Genomic DNA, 18,787 nt, shown 5'->3' on the forward strand with positions numbered 1-18,787 from the left:
ACTGGTCTTAATTTTAGCAGTCATGTCAAAGCAGTCACTAAATCAGCACAGTATCACCATAAGAACATCAACAAGATTAAAGGTATTCTGAGTAAACCAGACCCGGAGAAACTCATCCACACCTTTATTTCTAGCAGGACTGGTGACTGCAGTGGTTGCTTTACTGGACTCCCCATAAAGACAGTCAGACGGCGTCAGTGGATTCAGAATGCTACTTCATGAGCGCTAATTTGCATAATTCCAGTGAGTTTTCATGTAAATCATCATCTAATAAAAAAGTTGGAGCAGCATGAGACAAAGAGAGAGTTATAGCGACTTTAGTTTCCTCTTCAGTCACACAAACGCCAGGAGACACAAACACAGACACGATCAGAGCGACTTTACCAGCAGTAGCAGGTAAGAAACACCTTTAAGACTCTAGACTCTGTTACTGAGAGATTTAACTCACTCAAAGTGAGGAGATTTGTTCTTGATTTTCAGGTTATGAATATAGATATTATTTTTTATTAATATTCCCTTATTTTTTTATTACGTTCTGTTAAAGAAAAGATGCAAGGCTGTACTTATTGTGTTGGTTATAGCAAGCAAGGATTAATCCTAGTCATCATTATTTTCCTACAGATTATTATTATAGTATGAAGACATCAATAGTTTGTATTTCAGAGGGACAGAGATATTAAAATTAGATCTAACCATAGTCAAAGCAGATATTTTTTAAAAAAGAAAATATTTCTCAGTCTAATTGTTCTGAGTTTTTTTTTTGTTTGTGCTTCACATTAACTTTAATTTTATTTCTTCAAATTCCTACTGGACACCTTTCCTCTCTGTGCTTGTACAGTTGTTTATTGTGAACCAGAGCTGTTGGTTTTAACTTATGATCTGTATTTACTTTACAAATTTAATGAGGCAAATCGTCATTAATCCCACTGCTGGCCTGGAGATTTCTTTGAGTGTAAAAATTCTTTGAGTGTTTTAATACGAGGTGAGAGTAACATTAGATTCTTGGGAACTTGAGGAGGATCCATGTGCAAGTTTTAAGTGGTTTATTTAAACAGGGAAATCCAAGGGTCAAAGTTGAGGACAGAAAAAGAGGTCAAAAAAACAAAAAGCAGTCAGATGAACCATAAAGTATCCGAAAAGGCAAGAGCTAAAAACAGTCCAAAGAGCAGGCAAGAGTCAAAAATACCAACAAAGACAGGTGAATTAACAAGGCAGACACTGATGAACTGATAATACTTCACAAAGTGTGAGTGCAACTGGGAAGTTTATAGCAGAGCAGATTAGGGTGGAAATGAGGATGAGGCGGCAGTCATTAGGGTTGTCATGGTGACAGTGTTAAAAGTCAGGAGAGGTAGACCTTTGGTGACCAGAAGGAAGATTGCAGGCAGAGTTAGGAAAAGGAGAGGCAGACCTCTAGTGGCAAGAAGGGAGATTGCTGACAATCAGGTGTTCTCAGAGTGGTACGGCTGGAACTGTGCTGTGTCATATTTTGCTGATGGTAGTGGTGCTAACGTACATCAGTTCCACCTGCTGGCTTTGAAATCTACATAAACCATATATATGGGGGCAGTCGTGGGCTGGAGGTTAGGGAACTGGCCCTGTGACCGGAAGGTTGCCAGTTCGATCCCCAGTGCTGACAGTCCATGACTTAGGTGTCCTTGAGCAAGATGCCTAACCCCCAATTGCTCTCTGAGCGCTGTGGATAGGGCTGCCCACCGCTCCGGGCAAGTGTGCTTACTGCCCCTAGTGTGTGTGTATTCACTAGTGTGTATGTGGTGTTTCACTTCATGGATGGGTTGAATGAAATGTTTGAGTTTGAATGAAATGGGTTGCAAGGATACAGAAAGCCAGTATGAACACTAATCATGCTATAAATCTCCTTCATCTCTGTATTTACATACGTTTCAGCCCACAAGTCATAAAAGTGAACAAGTATAAGAAATCATTACAACAAACCATCATTTAACTCTTTATTCAGGGAAAAAATATTCCAAGCGCTGTGGGGATTGGGCAAAACTTACATCTGAACAGTTACAAAGAAAATAAATAAGAAAATATACAATAATCAGGCGGAACATTATGTCCTTGTTTCTACACTCATTGTCCATTTGATCAGCTCCACTTACTGTATAGCTGCACTTTGTAGTTCTACAGTTAGAGACTATAGTCCATCTGTTTCTCTGATACATTGTACCCCTTTTTACCCTGTTCTTCAGTGGTCAAGATCCCCATGGACGCTCACAGAGCAGGTTCTCAGCACTGCAGTAACACTGATGTGGTGGTGGTGTGTTAGTGTGTGTTGCGCTGGTCTGAGTGGATGAGACACAGCAGTGCTGCTGGAGTTTATATATACTCTAGCAGACACTTGTCGCCTGGACTATATGAGCTTTTTTGTGATGTCATATCTGGAGCTGAGACTATGGGGCTGAAAATGCAGTAGAGCGGGTCTGCAGCTAGACCCTTCTCCTAGACTCGACTCCAGAAAATTCAGTCATGTATCAGGTGATAAAGTGGTCAGTGTTCCTTCATGTAAGTGTTGAAATTGAAAAAGCTACTAATTCTCCGTACATCTTACTCACATCTCCCAGTAGTAAAGGGTTTAAAGGTGGAGTAAGAGATTTATTTTAGGAGCATTTGTTATATTTCTTAAAACACTCTTTACTATATGATAGCAATCAATAAACTGAGTTCTCTGAAAATAGAAAGAAGATAAATCATTATCTGTCTACCTACCCCACAACCTGCCCAAATGCATGTGCTCTGCATGTGTACTCATTTGCCAATGTGTAGAACCCCTCATATGTTTATGTTAAAGAGCCTGAAAGCAGGTGGGTTTTCCCAGAGTGGAGTGGGGTTTGTGATTTGTTTCTAGCGAAGAGAGGCTGTGTTTTCAGCCTAGTTAGCTAGCTAGCAAAACTAAATTAGTTACTATCCACCAACTTCAGTAACACATCAAATTACATCACAGCCCACTTGATGTTCACCCAGAATTTATGTAACGACGGCCTCTATTTAAGCAATACAGGACGAGAGGGAGTGTGTTATCAGATAATAACCTCACGCTTGAGATTTGGTCGCCATAGGTTATCAAAGCCGTGATGTTTTAGCGATAACACATGACCTTGAGTGTTCTACTGCTTAAGTACAGGCCATTATAGTTCCTTAATGAGCAGCTTGTTGCAATAGTTCGTTCTCTAGCTCCACACAGACCAACTTTGGGAATTTAGTGTCGTCTCATATTCAGAGTCTGACCAAATCAGCTGTCGGTCAAATGTAATCTTAAAAGTGTCCATTTTCTGTTTGTGCCCAAAGTAAAAAGTAAAAACGTTCAAATAGCTTAATCGTCTCCTATGGCTGTCAAAGTCGCAGCTTAGCAACGGCGTCTCAGCAGAGTGATACAGTGTTTGTGAAAAACCTATAAAGTTATGACAAAATAACAGTGAGGTTAGAACACTTCTCAACCAATCAGCTTGTGTGGCCGGAACTGACTGTTTTATAGAAGTAAATATATTTGGTTGTTGGCTTTTTAAATAGAATATTCCAGACAGTGGAAGCCTTCATGTGAGCTCATGAAAAAGCATGCAGTAGTACCAGATGTGGCATTAACTCAGTCAGCCCCCAGAGCTAATGTAGCACTGCAGGTGCTCAGTTTACACCCAAATCAACCCCCATCAACACGGAATCATCTTCATTGGAAAATTAACAATGATTCACACTACTGATTTTGCAGTATAGGTAGGGTGTCTGACATCATGGGCCCTGCCCAGTGATATATTTCAGAAACCTGCTGCAAGTGCAGAAAACACAGGAACCTTCATCAGAATATAGTAGAGGTGTTTCTGGAGGAAACTCAGAGTGAGTGCCCAAGTGTCTGTGGTCTTCTCTACTTCTCTCTGTCATTTTCCATCACAGATATCCCATCAAATTTGAGTCTTCCAGAAATATTTCCACTGTGTTGTGACTGCCTTTGCAGCATTTCTGCAGATGAAAGTGTTTCCTCCGTTTGCAGTGTGTTTGTGAAATGTAATTCAGGTGTAGTCATTCTGATGAAAGTGTCGCGTGGGTTAGTTAAATATAAGGTATGTATTCCTGCGCCGAATCCTGCTGGCGTTCTAGCCACGCTCCCGGCTGCTTCCGCCTCTGCTGCACTATCCACACCCGCAGCACACCTGTGCCACCAATCCTTCCCCGGATCTCTCTCTCCGGATCTCTCTCCCCGGATCTCTCTCCCCTCCTGTAAAAGTCCGCTTTTAAAATAAGAGTCCCCGAGCACCCGGGCTCTCTTTCCACGCTGATAGGCTGATTAAAGAGACAGTTATTAAGTTCAGGTGGAGATAATCAGACGGCCCCAAAAGAAATCAAAGACACCCAAAATTACATAGCACACCACATGAAAAATTTAAGTAAAACCAAACACTCAAAACATAAACACACCAACACATAAATCCAACATGTATTTTAAAGATAAATCAAGAAAAATAACCTTTTTTGACCCGTCTAACACCCCCCCACGCTAAAACATAAGCAGTCCCTGCTATAATTAAGAATCCTCTCTATAACGTACCGGTCTCTGTCCAAAATTAGCACGAGTGGAACGGCGAACAGGAACATTGGCCAAAACCTCATCAGGTACATTCGGGGTTGCAGTCCAAACACTATAAGGAATAAACCCTCCGTCAGCCCCCGTTTCCCTTTCTTCCTGCTGGCTCTGCTGAGGACCACTGGGCTTAGACAAACACTGTTTTAAGGCATTCCTATGGAGTGTTTTCTCTGGTCCTCCCTGTTCCGGCCTCACCTTATATACTACCCCAGTCTCTCCAATTAACTCAACTATAACATAAGGAGTGGGACTCCACCAACCACACAGCTTCCCTCGCCCTTGCCTATTCCTGTCCCGTACCCAAACTCTGTCCTGGAAGTAGAGGGGTTGCCTTAGCACGGCGATCAAACTGCTGCTTAGACTGACTTGCTGCCTCATCCATTCTCCGTTTAGCTACAGAATATGCCCAGGTCAATTTCTGGTGGTGATCCTGTACCCACCCACTCAAGCTCTTCCTTGGCTGGCCCTGTCCTACACCCAGGCCTGTGTCTACTGGGGTACGAACTACCCTACCAAATATCAAATAAGACGGGGTAAAACCAGTAGCACTATGGACAGTATTATTATAAGCTTGAAGCAACTCAGGGAGAAACTCTGGCCACCTGTCCTGCTTCTGCACCTCTAGTGTACGTAACATATGGAGCAGGGTCTGGTTCATGCGCTCTACTCTACCATTCCCAGCCGGATGATATGACGTGGTCCTACTTCGGGTTATACCATAAGCCTCGCATAGTATTAGTGACCTAATTCAACCTGCTGCCGATCTGTTAGATCCGAACGGGTAGCAAACTGGCTCACCTCAAATGTGGGGGTACCCTTCCCCACAGGAACAGTCTCGATTACACTCACTTCCACCACGCCTTCTGACTTAACGTCCAGCTGGAGATCATATTGTCCATGGACATCAGCTTGTTGCACTTCATACAGTTTGCCCAGCTTCTGAAACTTTCCTATAAACATAGGATACGGGTGAACATTACACAGGCGGACAGGGATTCGTCCATACTTTACCCTCGCTACTGTCCGTGCCACAGTCAAAGCACCTCCATCCAGCACTGGCTCCACTAGGCCACAGTATTCTTGGCCCCTCCTGTTCACCCGGACACGTCCCCACACGATCATTTCACTTTCTGGGGGAACACAGATCCTACGTCGGCTAGCAGACCAGACATGACCCACAAAGCCATCTCTCTGCTCTTGGGCAGCAATCCGTTGGCAGGTCGCAAGTGTTTGCTGCCACAGTTTTCTGTCATTCCTGGGGGAGGTTCCTTTCCACCTCAGCTGCTCTCGTTCCTGGAAGAGATCATTCCAGCATGCAGACAGGACATTCATGCCAATAATCATTGGGTAAGTAGAACACTCATATTTAACAATCACAACACCCCGTTCTGGGATCTGAACTCCAGCGACTTCGAAGTTCAGAACAGCATAGCCAACATAGGGTATTTCAAGTCCATTAGCAGCTTTTAGTGTTAAAATAGGGGCTCTACCCATCTGATACTGAGGGAAATACTTCAGCATTTGGTGTTGCATCAGGGTAACCTGAGAACCAGTATCTAAAAGTCCTGTACATTTTACATTTTCCACCAGAATTTCTACTATAGGGCAATTTCCAATAAAAGTCTCTGTGGTCCTATGATGGTCTGTCTCAGCCAAGGGCCCCACTGCTTGGACCTCTGTAGCAGGGCAATTTAGTTTAAATGCGGCCCTACAACAGCAGTTCCCCTGCAGTTCCTAGCAAGATGTCCAGGTTTCTTGCAACGACGACAAATAGGCTTACCATCAGCATCCCATTGATTTGGTTGTGTCGGATCCCGGTTTCGGCTGGTAGTAGCCCTAGTAGACGGAACATTCAGGCTGGGTTCACACCACAGAGGTTTCAGCTCTTTGATTACCTCTTGGGTCAACTCGCGCATTTGACCACGCATTTCTTGCAGCAACTCTTGTTTCAGCTCCGCCCTCCAATCCGCCCGTTGTGGACAAGAATGAGATGCCCTGGTCTCACGGATCACTGAACATGACGTATCATACCTGTTGGGCCCATATTCGGTTTCCAATAGTAAGGCTTCTTGGTGTAGGTCTGCGAAGGTCCCTGCAGGCATTCTCCGAGCAAAAGTCTGCAAAGCCCGTCTGAACGGTCCATCTTCTAGCCCCAACAACAGCTGGTCTTTCAACTGTGTTTCAGTGAGGGCTCCCTCCGGGTTTCGCCTCCGCAGTCTGCAGAAAAGTTCCCTCAATCGTAACACAAAAGCTTTAAAAGTCTCACCTGGCCTCTGTCTACAACTAAAGAATTGTGTTCTTAGGACAGGAAATGGTACTTCAGCTGCATACAAGTTATCCAAGTGTTTGAAAATTTTCACTGCTGTATCTCTATCCCCAGCTTCTAACACATTTACTTCTTGCTTTGCTTCTCCCGATAGAGCACCCATTAAAATCTGCACCTTCCTAGGTTCTGTAAGATCTTGTACCTCCAACAAACCTTGTACCTGTTCTTTCCAATCAGAGTACATAAAATCACCATCAGGTCCTTTAAACTTAGGTACCCAAGGGGCACCTGGAAACACCGGCATCATCATTATGAAAATTTTTTTTTTTCTGTTATCCTTTGGGAAAACTGGCACTCTTTCACTCCCAATCCTGCCGACTACGCCAGAAAAGGGGCGGGTGTCGCGTGGGTTAGTTAAATATAAGGTATGTATTCCTAAAATAACCAGGGACTTCCAACATATCACATAGCCCCTAGGAATAGAATTTTAAAACAATGTAGAACACTTAAAACCTACTATTAAAATTTACTACTCCTAAGAACCATTGAGATAGAGAAAGATGTACAACCAGAACCCAATCTAACCCAAACTCCACACGACTCACCCACACTAGTAAAGAAATAATAAATTCGTTTGGGAGGGAACAGAGTATGAGCCAGTGATTCCAACAGGAGACAGCATACTCAAACAAGCAATGTTTTATTTTATACTTTGAGCAAATATATACACTAAAAGCTAGGTCGTTGCGGTAGGTTAATGGGAACGAAAGCAAAACAACAGAAAAATAAATAAACAAAAACGCAAAACAAAAGAATAATACCAAATAAACCAAAAAAACACAAAGGGGAACCAAGAATACACAGGAACTAAAAGAAAGGAAAGTCTGGTTCACTGTTTCAATAAAAGAAGTCCATAACGACCAGGGGAATGTAGACACGGCTCCCTTGGGTCTCACCACGCCGCTCTAGGACAAAATAAAAGAAAAGACTGACCAGTAATATGTCCTTTGTGTACTCAAGCTTGGGTTTAAATTAGCCTAGTGGCTACAGAGAGGGTTTCCGAGTGTAGTCAGAGTATTTAGAGTTAATTAATAAAAGCAATGGCAGTCCAGCACTCCTGGTTCCTTAAAATATACACCACCTATAAAACAGCTGCTCGTACTCACACAGTTCCGGGTAGTGATCGAAACCACTACCCAGAAATTGCAGCAACACGCCTGTGGTGTATAGGATGACCCTCGGTCTTCTATCAAGCATTCCCTTTGAGCCGCCGCTGACGTCACCGCATGCACACACTCCAGCAGTTCCTCCTGAATCTGCTGCCAGCCGCTGCACTCACACGCCACTCGGACCAAGCCCCTACTGCCGGCTAATGCTGCGCCGAATCCTGCTGGCGTTCTAGCCACGCTCCCGGCTGCTTCCGCCTCTGCTGCACTATCCACACCCGCAGCACACCTGTGCCACCAATCCTTCCCCGGATCTCTCTCTCCGGATCTCTCTCTCCGGATCTCTCTCCCCGGATCTCTCTCCCCTCCTGTAAAAGTCCGCTTTTAAAATAAGAGTCCCCGAGCACCCGGGCTCTCTTTCCACGCTGATAGGCTGATTAAAGAGACAGTTATTAAGTTCAGGTGGAGATAATCAGACGGCCCCAAAAGAAATCAAAGACACCCAAAATTACATAGCACACCACATGAAAAATTTAAGTAAAACCAAACACTCAAAACATAAACACACCAACACATAAATCCAACATGTATTTTAAAGATAAATCAAGAAAAATAACACCTTTTTTGACCCGTCTAACAAAAGTGTTTTCTGTGTTTGTGTTGTTGGCAGCGTGTTTGAATTTTTCTATGAATAGTGTCTTGTCAGCCACCATAGCTAGACAGAGCAAGGCAAGTTTATTTATTTAGCACATTTCATACATTGTTATTTTACAAATGAGAAAATACAGAGTCATTTAAAAAGTAAAGGAGAATAGGACCATCATCATCATCGTCGTCCTCATTAACCTCTTAATACAGATAGGGTCGCACTAGCAGCTGGGAGAGCAGAGAATCCCAGATGACCCTGTCCCCTGCAACTTCCTCCAGCTCATTCCCAGGGATCCCAAGCCGCTCCCAGGCCAACTTGGAGAGGTAATCCCTCCAGCTGGTCCTAGGATGACCCCAGGGTCTTATCCTGGTAGGCCATGCCTGGTACACCCACACCAGGAGGCGTCTAGGGTCACATCTGAATCAGATGCCTGAACCACCTCAGCTGGCTCCTCTCAATGCGGAGGAGTAGTGTCTCTACTCCAAGCTCCTCCCAGATGGCCGAGCTCCTCACCCTATCAAATAGAGTGTAGTCCGCCACCCGACGAAGAAAGCTCATTTCCACCGCTTGTATTCGCGATCTCGTTCTTTCGGTCATTACCCACAGCTCATGACCATAGGTGAGGGTTGTGATGTAGATCGACCGGTAAACAGAGAGCTTTGCCTTATGGCTCAGCTCCCTCTTCACCACTACAGTCCGGTACAGTTACCACATTACTGCTGCCACCTGTCCCAACTAGCGGTCACCTGTCTGTAGGCGGGGCCCTTTCCAGAACCCCACCCACTCGCTCCAAGAAGGCCGAATACTCTGACCTGGTGTTTGGTGCATAAGCACATACAACACTCAGAGTTTTCCTCTCTGCGATTTTAATTCACATTGAGGTGACCCTCTTGTCCACCGGGACAAACTCCAACTGCACGGCCACCAGCTGGGCACTCGCGAGTATCCCCACTCCTGCCCAGCGCCTCTCACCCTGTGCAACCCTTGAGTAGGAGAGGGACCAACCCCTATCAAGAAGTTTACTGACACTGTGTGAGGAGGTGAGCCCAACTATATGTAGTTGGTATTTCTCGCTTCCCACAAAAGCTCCGGCTCCTTCCCTCCAGTGAGGTTACATTCCACATGCCAAGAGCCAGTTTCTGCCGAAAGGGCCTAGGCCGCCAAGGACCCCCCTGCAATCTCCCACTGCCTGTGCAGCACTGCACCGCTCCCCCATGCTGGACCTTGTGGATGACTTAGCTCTGAAGATCCCTAGTCTACACAAGCCCTTCCGCCACAACAAGGAAGGAAGGAAAACATGTCATTTAAAAATCTAACTGAATTTATTTAAAATTTAAATTAGAATGTTTTACTACTAATAATAATTGACTACTACTACAATAATTTACTACAGAAGAACACAATCACATATATTCAATAAATACAACTCTTCTGTTTAAGTTAAATCTTTGGGTGTTTATCTGCTCTTTTTGATAAAATGAAAAATATGTTTTTTTGTGATTGTGTTTTTTCCATTCAGAGTTTCAAAATATAAATGGATCTCAATCTAGAGCCTTTCCATTCCTCTCAGATCCCTGACTGGGGCTTTAACTGGATCATGTTACTGTAACTAAATGTAATGTCTCTTAAACAGCGTGATCTAATGTGCTGGTAGTAAAGACTGTGGAGGTGTTTAATGTGTGGATGGTGTCTCTCTTGTTCTCCACAGTCATGAGTTCAGCTCTGTATCTGGTCCTGCTTTTCTCAGGTCAGTGTAGCTTCATGATCATCTGTAAAACTCTCTGTTGCTTCATTACTGTACTGTCATGCTGACGAGAGCTTTCATCTCTACAGCTCTGTGGACGCTTTCCTTCTGTGGGACTCGTCAGTTTCATGTGGTGAATGAAAATAAGAAATGGACCGACGCTCAGAAATACTGCAGAGAGACATTCACTGACCTGGCCACCATTGAGAGCCAAGAGGAGATGAATGCTCTGGTAGCTGTTCTCAATGAGAAAACAGGCAATTTCTGGATCGGACTGAGTCAGAAAGAAAATAAGGACAACACTGTAAGCAGGAAAGAGAGAACAATTCATGAGCCTGTTTGAGACGTAGGCTTTGATCTCTCCTAAACTTATTTCACTTAATAACTGTTAATATACAAAATTCCAGATGATTGTGCATCACTTGATGTATGTTTCCTTTATGTAGATCTAATACATTATTACCTGAATATAACTACATCTATTTATTATTATTATTATTTATAGATTGATTCAACAAATAACACTGAAATATCTTTGATATATTTTAAACCACATTGTTTTAAACCATGACACATAGCTAATTAATAGCTTCAAATACATGTACACCAAATTAGTGACAGTGACATCTAGTGATTTGTGTTATAAAGAGCTGTTCTGGATGAAGCCTAGACTTTTATTTACTTGTCTAAAATTTGTCCAGTTTAACATGAGAGTTTATTATATGTTTTTCCTACATAGGTTTTCTTTTTCTCTCAAACATTTCTAGTGTTTCCAAGGAGCTGCAAGACCGCGGATGGCCAGTGGGGTCAACCAGGTACGCTGTCCTCAGCCTTGGATCAGGAGAAGTATCTCCAAATATACAGCAAATATAGAGAAATACATTTTAGATCTTTTCGTTATTCGTGTTTATTTTCATTGTATTTCTGTTTAACACAGTGAGATGAATGAGTGTCAGTTTCACAGCTGGTAAATATCCAGCTCTTAAACCTGCCTGTTTTCAGATTCAGATTCAGATTACTTTATTGATCCCAGGAGGAAATTGCAGTTGTGACAGTTGCAGCCATTTATATAAAAGAATAAACACTTTAATCATTTAAAACAATATAGAGAAATTTGCAGTATGTACATGAGATTTAAGTAATTATGAATATAGTAAAGTGGCGGTGACTGTGATAATAAATATGAAACATCTGGTATAAACTATTTAAATTATATAAATTAAGTTAGTGTCCCTCTGAGTTTTTGCACACACAATTGTTATTATTGCACAAATGAACAGTTTGGTATTGAGTTTTGTGAATCACACACTGAGGGAGGAGTTATAGAGTTTGATGGCCACAGGTAAGAATGAATTCCTGTGGCGCTCTGTGGTGCATTTTGGTAGAGTGAGTCTTGAGCTGAATGAGCTCTTGTGTCTCATCACCGTGTCGTAGAGTGGGTGGGAGCCATTGTCCATAATGGCCTTCAGCTTAGACAGTGTCCTCCTCTCCGACACGGCCGTCAGCGAGTCCAGCTCCACACCCACAACATCACCGGCCTTGCGGATCAGTTTGCTGAGTCTGTTGGCATCTGCCACCCTCAGCTTGCTTCCCCAGCATGCAACAGCATAGAGGATAGCACTCGCCACCACAGACTCATAGAAGATCCTGAGCATAGTCCGGGAGATGTTGAAGGACCTCAGGAGCTTCAGAAAACAGAGACGACTTTGGCCCTTCCTGTAGAGCGTGTCAGTTTTCTTAGCCCAGTCCAGTTTATTGTCAATATACACACCCAGATATTTGTAATCATCCACCGTGTCCACACTGACCCCCCCTGATGGACACCGGAGTCACCGGTGCCTTGTTCCTCCTCAGGTCCACCACCAGTTCCTTTGTCTTTGTGACATTGAGCTGCAGGTGGTTCCGCTCGCACCATGCGACAAAGTCCTTCACCGTTGCCCTGTACTCATCCTCAACTCCCTTGCTGATACATCCAACTATTGCAGAGTCATCAGAAAACTTCTGAAGATGTCAAGTCTCTGTGCAGTAGCTAAAGTCCATGGTGTAGACGGTGAAGAGGAACGAGGAGAGGAGAGAGGACAGTTCCTTGTGGAACTCCAGTGTTGCTGACCACTCTGTCGACACACAGTGCTGCAGGCGTACATACTGTGGTCTGCCGGTCAGGTAGTCAACAATCCAGGACACAAGGGGGGCATTTACTTGAATCACTGTTAGCTTATCAACCAGAAGAGCAGGCCAGACAGTGTTAAATGCACTGGAGAAGTAAAAAAAACATGACCCTCAAAGAGCTGGCTGGTTTATCCAGGGGAGCATATACACGTTTGAGCAAGTAGATGATGGCGTCTTCAACTCCCAGGCGGGGCTGATAGGCAAACTGGAGGGGATCTAGAAAAGGCTGGACTATGGGTCGGAGCTGATCCAAGACGAGCCTCTCCTTGGTCTTCATGACATGAGACGTTAGTGCCACTGGCCTGTAGTGCTTGTCATCACTGGGTCGTGGCGTCTTTGGAACAGGAACAATGCAGGATGTCTTCCACATCATGGGGACCCTCAGGAGACTCAGGCTCATGATGAAGTACTCCACAAAGAGCCTGCCGTGTCAAATCTGTTAAAGAACAGATTTAGCTTGTTCGCCCCGTCCACAGTGACCTCTGCTCCTCCGTTGTTGCTGGACCTGAAGCTGGTGATGGTCCTCATTCCATTCCAGACCTCCCTCATGTTGTTCTACTGGAGTTCCCACTCCAGCTTCCTCCTATATTTGTCCTTCGCCTCCTTGATAGCTGTCTTCAGTTCCCTCTGAATCGTTCTCACCTCCACTCTGTCTCCAGCTCTGAAGCCCCTCTTCTACTTGTTGAGGAGAGCCTTAATATCCTTTGTTACCCACGGCTTGTTGTTTGAGTAACATTTAACAGTCCTGGTAGGGACAGTGGAGTCCACACAGACGTTAATGTAGTCCGTGATGCAGACCAATCAGTAGCCTCGAAGCAATCATGCAGTGCCTCGTAAGTCTCCCCAGGCCATCTACTCAATGTCCGCTTGGTCACAGGCTGACTCTTCACCAGCGGCACATAACAGGGGCTGAAGTGTACCAAGTTGTGGTCTGACCTACCCAGAGAGGGGAGGGGGGAGCAGCTGTATGCGACCTTAACATTAGCATTCAGCAGGTCCAGTGTTCTTTCCTCTCTGGTGGGACAGTCCACATACTGAGTGAAGTGTGGTAGTGCCTTGGCCATAGCGGCATGGTTAAAGTTACCTGATATGGCGATAAAGGCACTCGGGTGTCGCATTTGTCGTGTTTGCCGACGTTGTGTTGGCAGAGGGGGGAATGTAGATAATCACAATGATGGCATGCGAATACTCGCCTGGTAAATAATATGGCCTGAGTCCAACAGCCAACAGCTCAATGTCTGGGCAACAGGCACGTTCCTTGATGGTAATGTAACCAGGGTTACACCAGCGGTTATTGACTAGCACAGCAAGCCCTCCTCCTTTGCGCTCACCGCTCTCAGTGCAGCCCCGGTCGGCCTGAACAGTCTGGAAGCCATTGATGGAAACAGTGTCATCCGGGATGTCCTGGTGTAGCCATGTCTCCGAAAAGCACATTAGACTACACTCCCGGTGCTCCCTCTGACTCCTGGCTAGCGCTGTCAGCTCGTCCATCTTATGCAGTGACCTCACGTTGCCCATGATGACGGAGGGGAGACGCGGCTTATATCCCCTCTTCTCCATAAGCCTCCGCCGTCTCTCCCTCGCTTTCCCCGCGCGCTGGATTATTCCCCCTCTGCATCCCCTGTGCGTCCGTCTCCAAAGCTCTTTGGGGATGTTCGTTGTCCTGGTCGCCATCCCGACTGGCTTCAGCGTGATCAGCTGGTCCCGGGTGTAAACAAAGCGGCCATGCTGCATCGCCACGGCGGACACGGAGAGTGAGTGAAAGCAGCACTTTCACGGCGAAAAAACAGACAATGACTCTCTCTACTCACGTGTTTCGAGAGGGCACAGCTTCCCTAAGTTACCTTGTCAAAATAAATAAACTATTAAAAAGGTAAAGAGAAAAGTTACTCGGTTAAAGAGGTTTAGTGCTGCATTATTTGAAATATCAAAAGTGGACCCTTCACTAAAAAGACCCTCTTCTACATACCGATTGGCCAGTCATAGCTTAGCAACTGTAACTAGGCTCAGTCACGTCCAACCACAGCAATGTTCTGCAGTGTTGTGTACTTAATTTGTTCATTAATTTATTTGAATTACAAACCCTCTCCTGCAATAACACAGAACAACAGCTCCCCACAAAACAACAGCTAATCACTAAAATCCCCACAGGACTGTAAGAACGATGATTTGGTATGATATTGAGTAACGAATGCAGAAAAGATTTCCTGACCAGGTATTAATTTGTCTTTAGTCCTGGACGTGGTCAGATGGGAGTAACTTCTCATACAGCAACTGGAACTCTGGGGAACCAAACAACGCTGGTACTGGTAACTGTGGAGAGTTACGGAGTGCAGATAAATACAGGTGGAATGATGCAGACTGCAGTCACACAAATCAATTCGTCTGCTATAAGAGTGAGTCATATCAGATGATGAACTGCAGAACATCTGTTACACATCCAGCACATTTAGTTTTAATGTTTGTGTTTGGAGCAGTTTCACTGACTCAGCACTTTAATACAGATCTGAATACTGGATTCATAGAGAGACTCAATCAAACACAAACACAAACAGATAAAAACACAACTGTCTGTATAATATGTCATACAGGCAAGTATTGTTCTCACCCTTCATTAGAGCTTCCACTCATCCTGATTAATCAGAAGAAGACGTGGAGAGAAGCTCTGAGCTACTGCAGAGAGAATCATGAGGATCTGGTTTCTGTTCACACTGAGGAAATCCAGCACTGGGTGGAAACAGCTGTTTATTATGCCTCCACTGCTAATGTGTGGATGGGTCTGCGTCACACCTGCACCCTGAGCTTCTGGTTCTGGGTGAATGGAGTGTCGATCTGCTACCAGAACTGGGCTCCGGGGAACGGGACAGGGGTGGAAGACTGCAGTGGAGGAGAAAGAACAGGAGCGGTGCATTCTGGGAGTAAGCAGTGGGTCAGTCTGCCAGAGGATCACAGACTCAACTTCATCTGCACCACGTCTGAGGGTGAGGATTATACAGAGGATTGAATATCTGTCAGTAGTTAAGTATTGATGGTGAAAGAAATACTGAATAATGGTCTTTGCTCCTTTTTAGAGATCTAGAAGAAGATGCAGGCTGTTCAGCTGGATCTCCACAGTTCAGGATCATCATGATATTTGGCAGTTATTTCTTCATCATCATGATGCTGATGCCTTCTTTATCTTTCAAAACACAACAATTCAGGTTAAGAACACTGATATTCATATTTTCCTGAGGCAGCTCCTTTTTGTGCCATTGAAGGAAGAGAAAGTGTCAGACTCATAACAACTTATTTTGTCTAATATTGTAGCTTTGTAAATTACAAATGTTCTGACTTTAACAATGTTTATAAACTGTACTTGAGCTGTTTATCGTTGAAGTGCCTTTTCTTTTATCTGTATGTCTTCTTTTAAACTTTTCCTCTGTGTGTAATTCAAACATTTTCATTCTTATAAATTTCTGTAATACTTTTCAAAGAACACAAACCTTTAAGCCCCTGTTTTACTTAGCGCAAGCTAAAATAATGCATTATAGGTTTAAAGTAATGTGCTGTTAGTTTTATTTCTATTTTTGAATTGTATAATGTGGGTTATTATTCTTTTCGTCTTTGCTCACTTACATAAATAAACTGGTGTAGATTCTTGACCTGTATTGAGAGAATTCCACCTGAGGACATTAGTATGAAAGCCCATTCTCAGCATGTTGTTTTGACTTTAAATAAACTGCTTAAGTAAACTGCCATTATTATGCAGTCAGTGTTTTGAGATGAAAATCTAAATAAATCTAAATTATATACATATTCACACACATTCTGTATACACACAAGTATTGGGACAACTACACATTACACCTGCAGTAGCTTTTATGACAATCCATTCTAAATCCATGGGCATCAATATGGAGTTGGTCCTTCTGTGCAGCTCTAACAGCTTGTAATCTTCTGGGAAGCTTTCTACAAGATTTTGGAGAGTGTCTGTGGGAATCTTGGCCCATTCATGCAGAAGAGCATTTGTTGAGTGTCTGACCTGACTGTAAATTAGCCACTGTTTATACAAGAACATTGACTGTGACCCAACCAACCGCAAAGGTGGACGGAGGACGGTGCCAAAGAATTGAAGCAAACAAACCAAGACCTAACCTGCCTAGCCAAGTCTAATCCTCACCACAGTACAGCAGGTGGCACTCGCCCTTTACCTGATGTGTGTAAACAATCCAGCAACTACTGTATATGTATAGGAGCGCCCAACTTGCCTGTCCGCACATCGCGATGGGGGAGAGAAAACAGAGAGGGAGAGAGAGCTAGAGAGGGAGCACAGGAGACTAACATTACTGGCTACATTTCACTGCTAGAGTAGCACAGCTTGACATCATGGCCAACACCAAAAGTCTCATGCGCAGTAAATGCTCTCACACATGACTAGTCTCAGGTGAGTCCTTTTATCCAAGGCCCACCCCTCAGCAGAAAGCAGCCATCTGGATTGGTGGACAGAAGAGCACAGCCAAGCCATCAACATCTACATTGGTCCATTGCACACACACCTGCACAGCGATCCGGTTGGGTAAAAGGGGAGAGAGTAAAAGAGAAAAAGAAAAATAAACATGCGTGCATCACAGGCAAGGATGTTACATCACATATCAGACCATGCAAAGCAGGTGGCCTTGTGGTCATTATCAACATGCAGGTCAGAAAGAGGAACGAACACGTCCAGTTCTACTGAATGTGTGTTCCTGAAGTGCAATACATGAAAGCACACAGCAGAACAGTGTAGAGGAGTGGGATGAGTTACTCCTGAAGGAACCAGCCCCAGGGTAGTTCTCAGCTCTTTTTTTGATACTTTTTTAATCCCACAAACGGGGAAATTCCACCTCTGCATTTAACCCATCCATGAAGTGAAACACCACACACACACACACACACACACACACACACACACACACACACACACAGACATTCAGTAGAGCTGGAAGTGTTCCTTCCTATTTTTAACCTGTATGTTGATAGTGACCACAAGGTCATCTGCTTTGCATGATATGATATGTGATGAAACATTCAGTTCATACAGAGCTCTTCACAACTATTGGCACCCCTGATAAATATGAGCAAAAAAACATCCTTTATTGCTTTTCCTTTTCTTACAAAATATTAAATATATTTTTAATCTACACACACAAGGGGGCAGTGAGCACACTTGCCCGGAGCAGTGGGCAGCCCTATCCACAGCACCCGGGGAGCAGTTCAAGGACACCTCACTCATGGACTGTTGGTACTGGGGATCGAACCGGCAACCTTCCGGTCACAGGGCAGCTCCCTAACCTCCAGTCCAGGACTGCCCCAATTCAAACAGCTTTGACTGCTATATTACCTGCTCCAGTCAGAGCATTAGGCTGGATAGACAGTTGCCTAGAGTTTCATCATTGCTAGAGTCTGCATATCACTGCTCTGACAAAAAGAGTTAATTCAGCTCATCCCACAGGTTTTCTATAGGGTTTAGGTCAGGGGACTGGTGAGGTCATGGCTAAACCTTAAGTCTGTGGTCAGTGAACCATTTTTATGTTGATTTTAAGGGAATTTAAAGTTTTTGATCAATGTCCTGCCAGAAGATTCAATCAAGGCACAGTCGGGTTTTGATTTAATATCTGCTGGTACTTAATGGAGTCCATCATGCTGTTTATCTGAACAAGTTGCCAGAACAAAAAACAGCCTCACAACATCACAGATCCACCACCGTACTTTACAGTGGGGATGAGGTTCTTTTCTGCATGGCTATTTTTGTGTCTGTGAAAACCCACCTCTGGTGTTTGTCTCCAAAAAGCTCTATTATGATCTCATCTGACCACAAAACACTGACCCACTGAAAGTTTCACTAACATTTGGCAAACTGTAGGTACTGGAGTTTGTTGGTCCTTGACAGCAAAGGCCTTGTGGGACTGCAAGTCCCCAGCTGCCATCCTTCATAATCAATACAGACACACTTCAAGAAAAAAATTGACCCCATAGGGTCATTGTTAGGAAGGGTCATGGGCCGTGACCTCATGAGCCGCCTTGGCATTACTCTGACTTTCAGCGGCTCTCGCATGTCTGTTTCCACTGGCTCTCCCTCTAGAGATTTGCAGATTGCTAACAAATCATATAAGTCTTTTTCACCTGCTTTCTTTTCTCTCTCTCCCTCTGACAGCTCAACCATCCCGAAGCCTCT

At 44.2% G+C, this 18,787-nt stretch overlaps 1 protein-coding gene across 1 annotated transcript; it reads left to right on the plus strand.

Annotated features, from left to right (window-relative positions):
- The first annotated feature begins 348 nt into the window (after positions 1-348).
- On the plus strand, positions 349-16,280 carry LOC119262378 (macrophage mannose receptor 1-like). Its single transcript, XM_037534066.1, has 7 exons — positions 349-396; positions 10,390-10,428; positions 10,515-10,729; positions 11,193-11,240; positions 14,828-14,990; positions 15,213-15,575; positions 15,666-16,280. The coding sequence occupies exons 2-7, from the start codon at positions 10,392-10,394 to the stop codon at positions 15,671-15,673; spliced, it is 834 nt and encodes a 277-aa protein (XP_037389963.1). The 5' UTR covers positions 349-396; positions 10,390-10,391; the 3' UTR covers positions 15,674-16,280.
- The last annotated feature ends 2,507 nt before the right edge of the window (positions 16,281-18,787 follow it).

This window comes from Pygocentrus nattereri, chromosome 2 (assembly GCF_015220715.1).
Source record: "Pygocentrus nattereri isolate fPygNat1 chromosome 2, fPygNat1.pri, whole genome shotgun sequence".
NCBI classification, from domain to species: domain Eukaryota; kingdom Metazoa; phylum Chordata; class Actinopteri; order Characiformes; family Serrasalmidae; genus Pygocentrus; species Pygocentrus nattereri.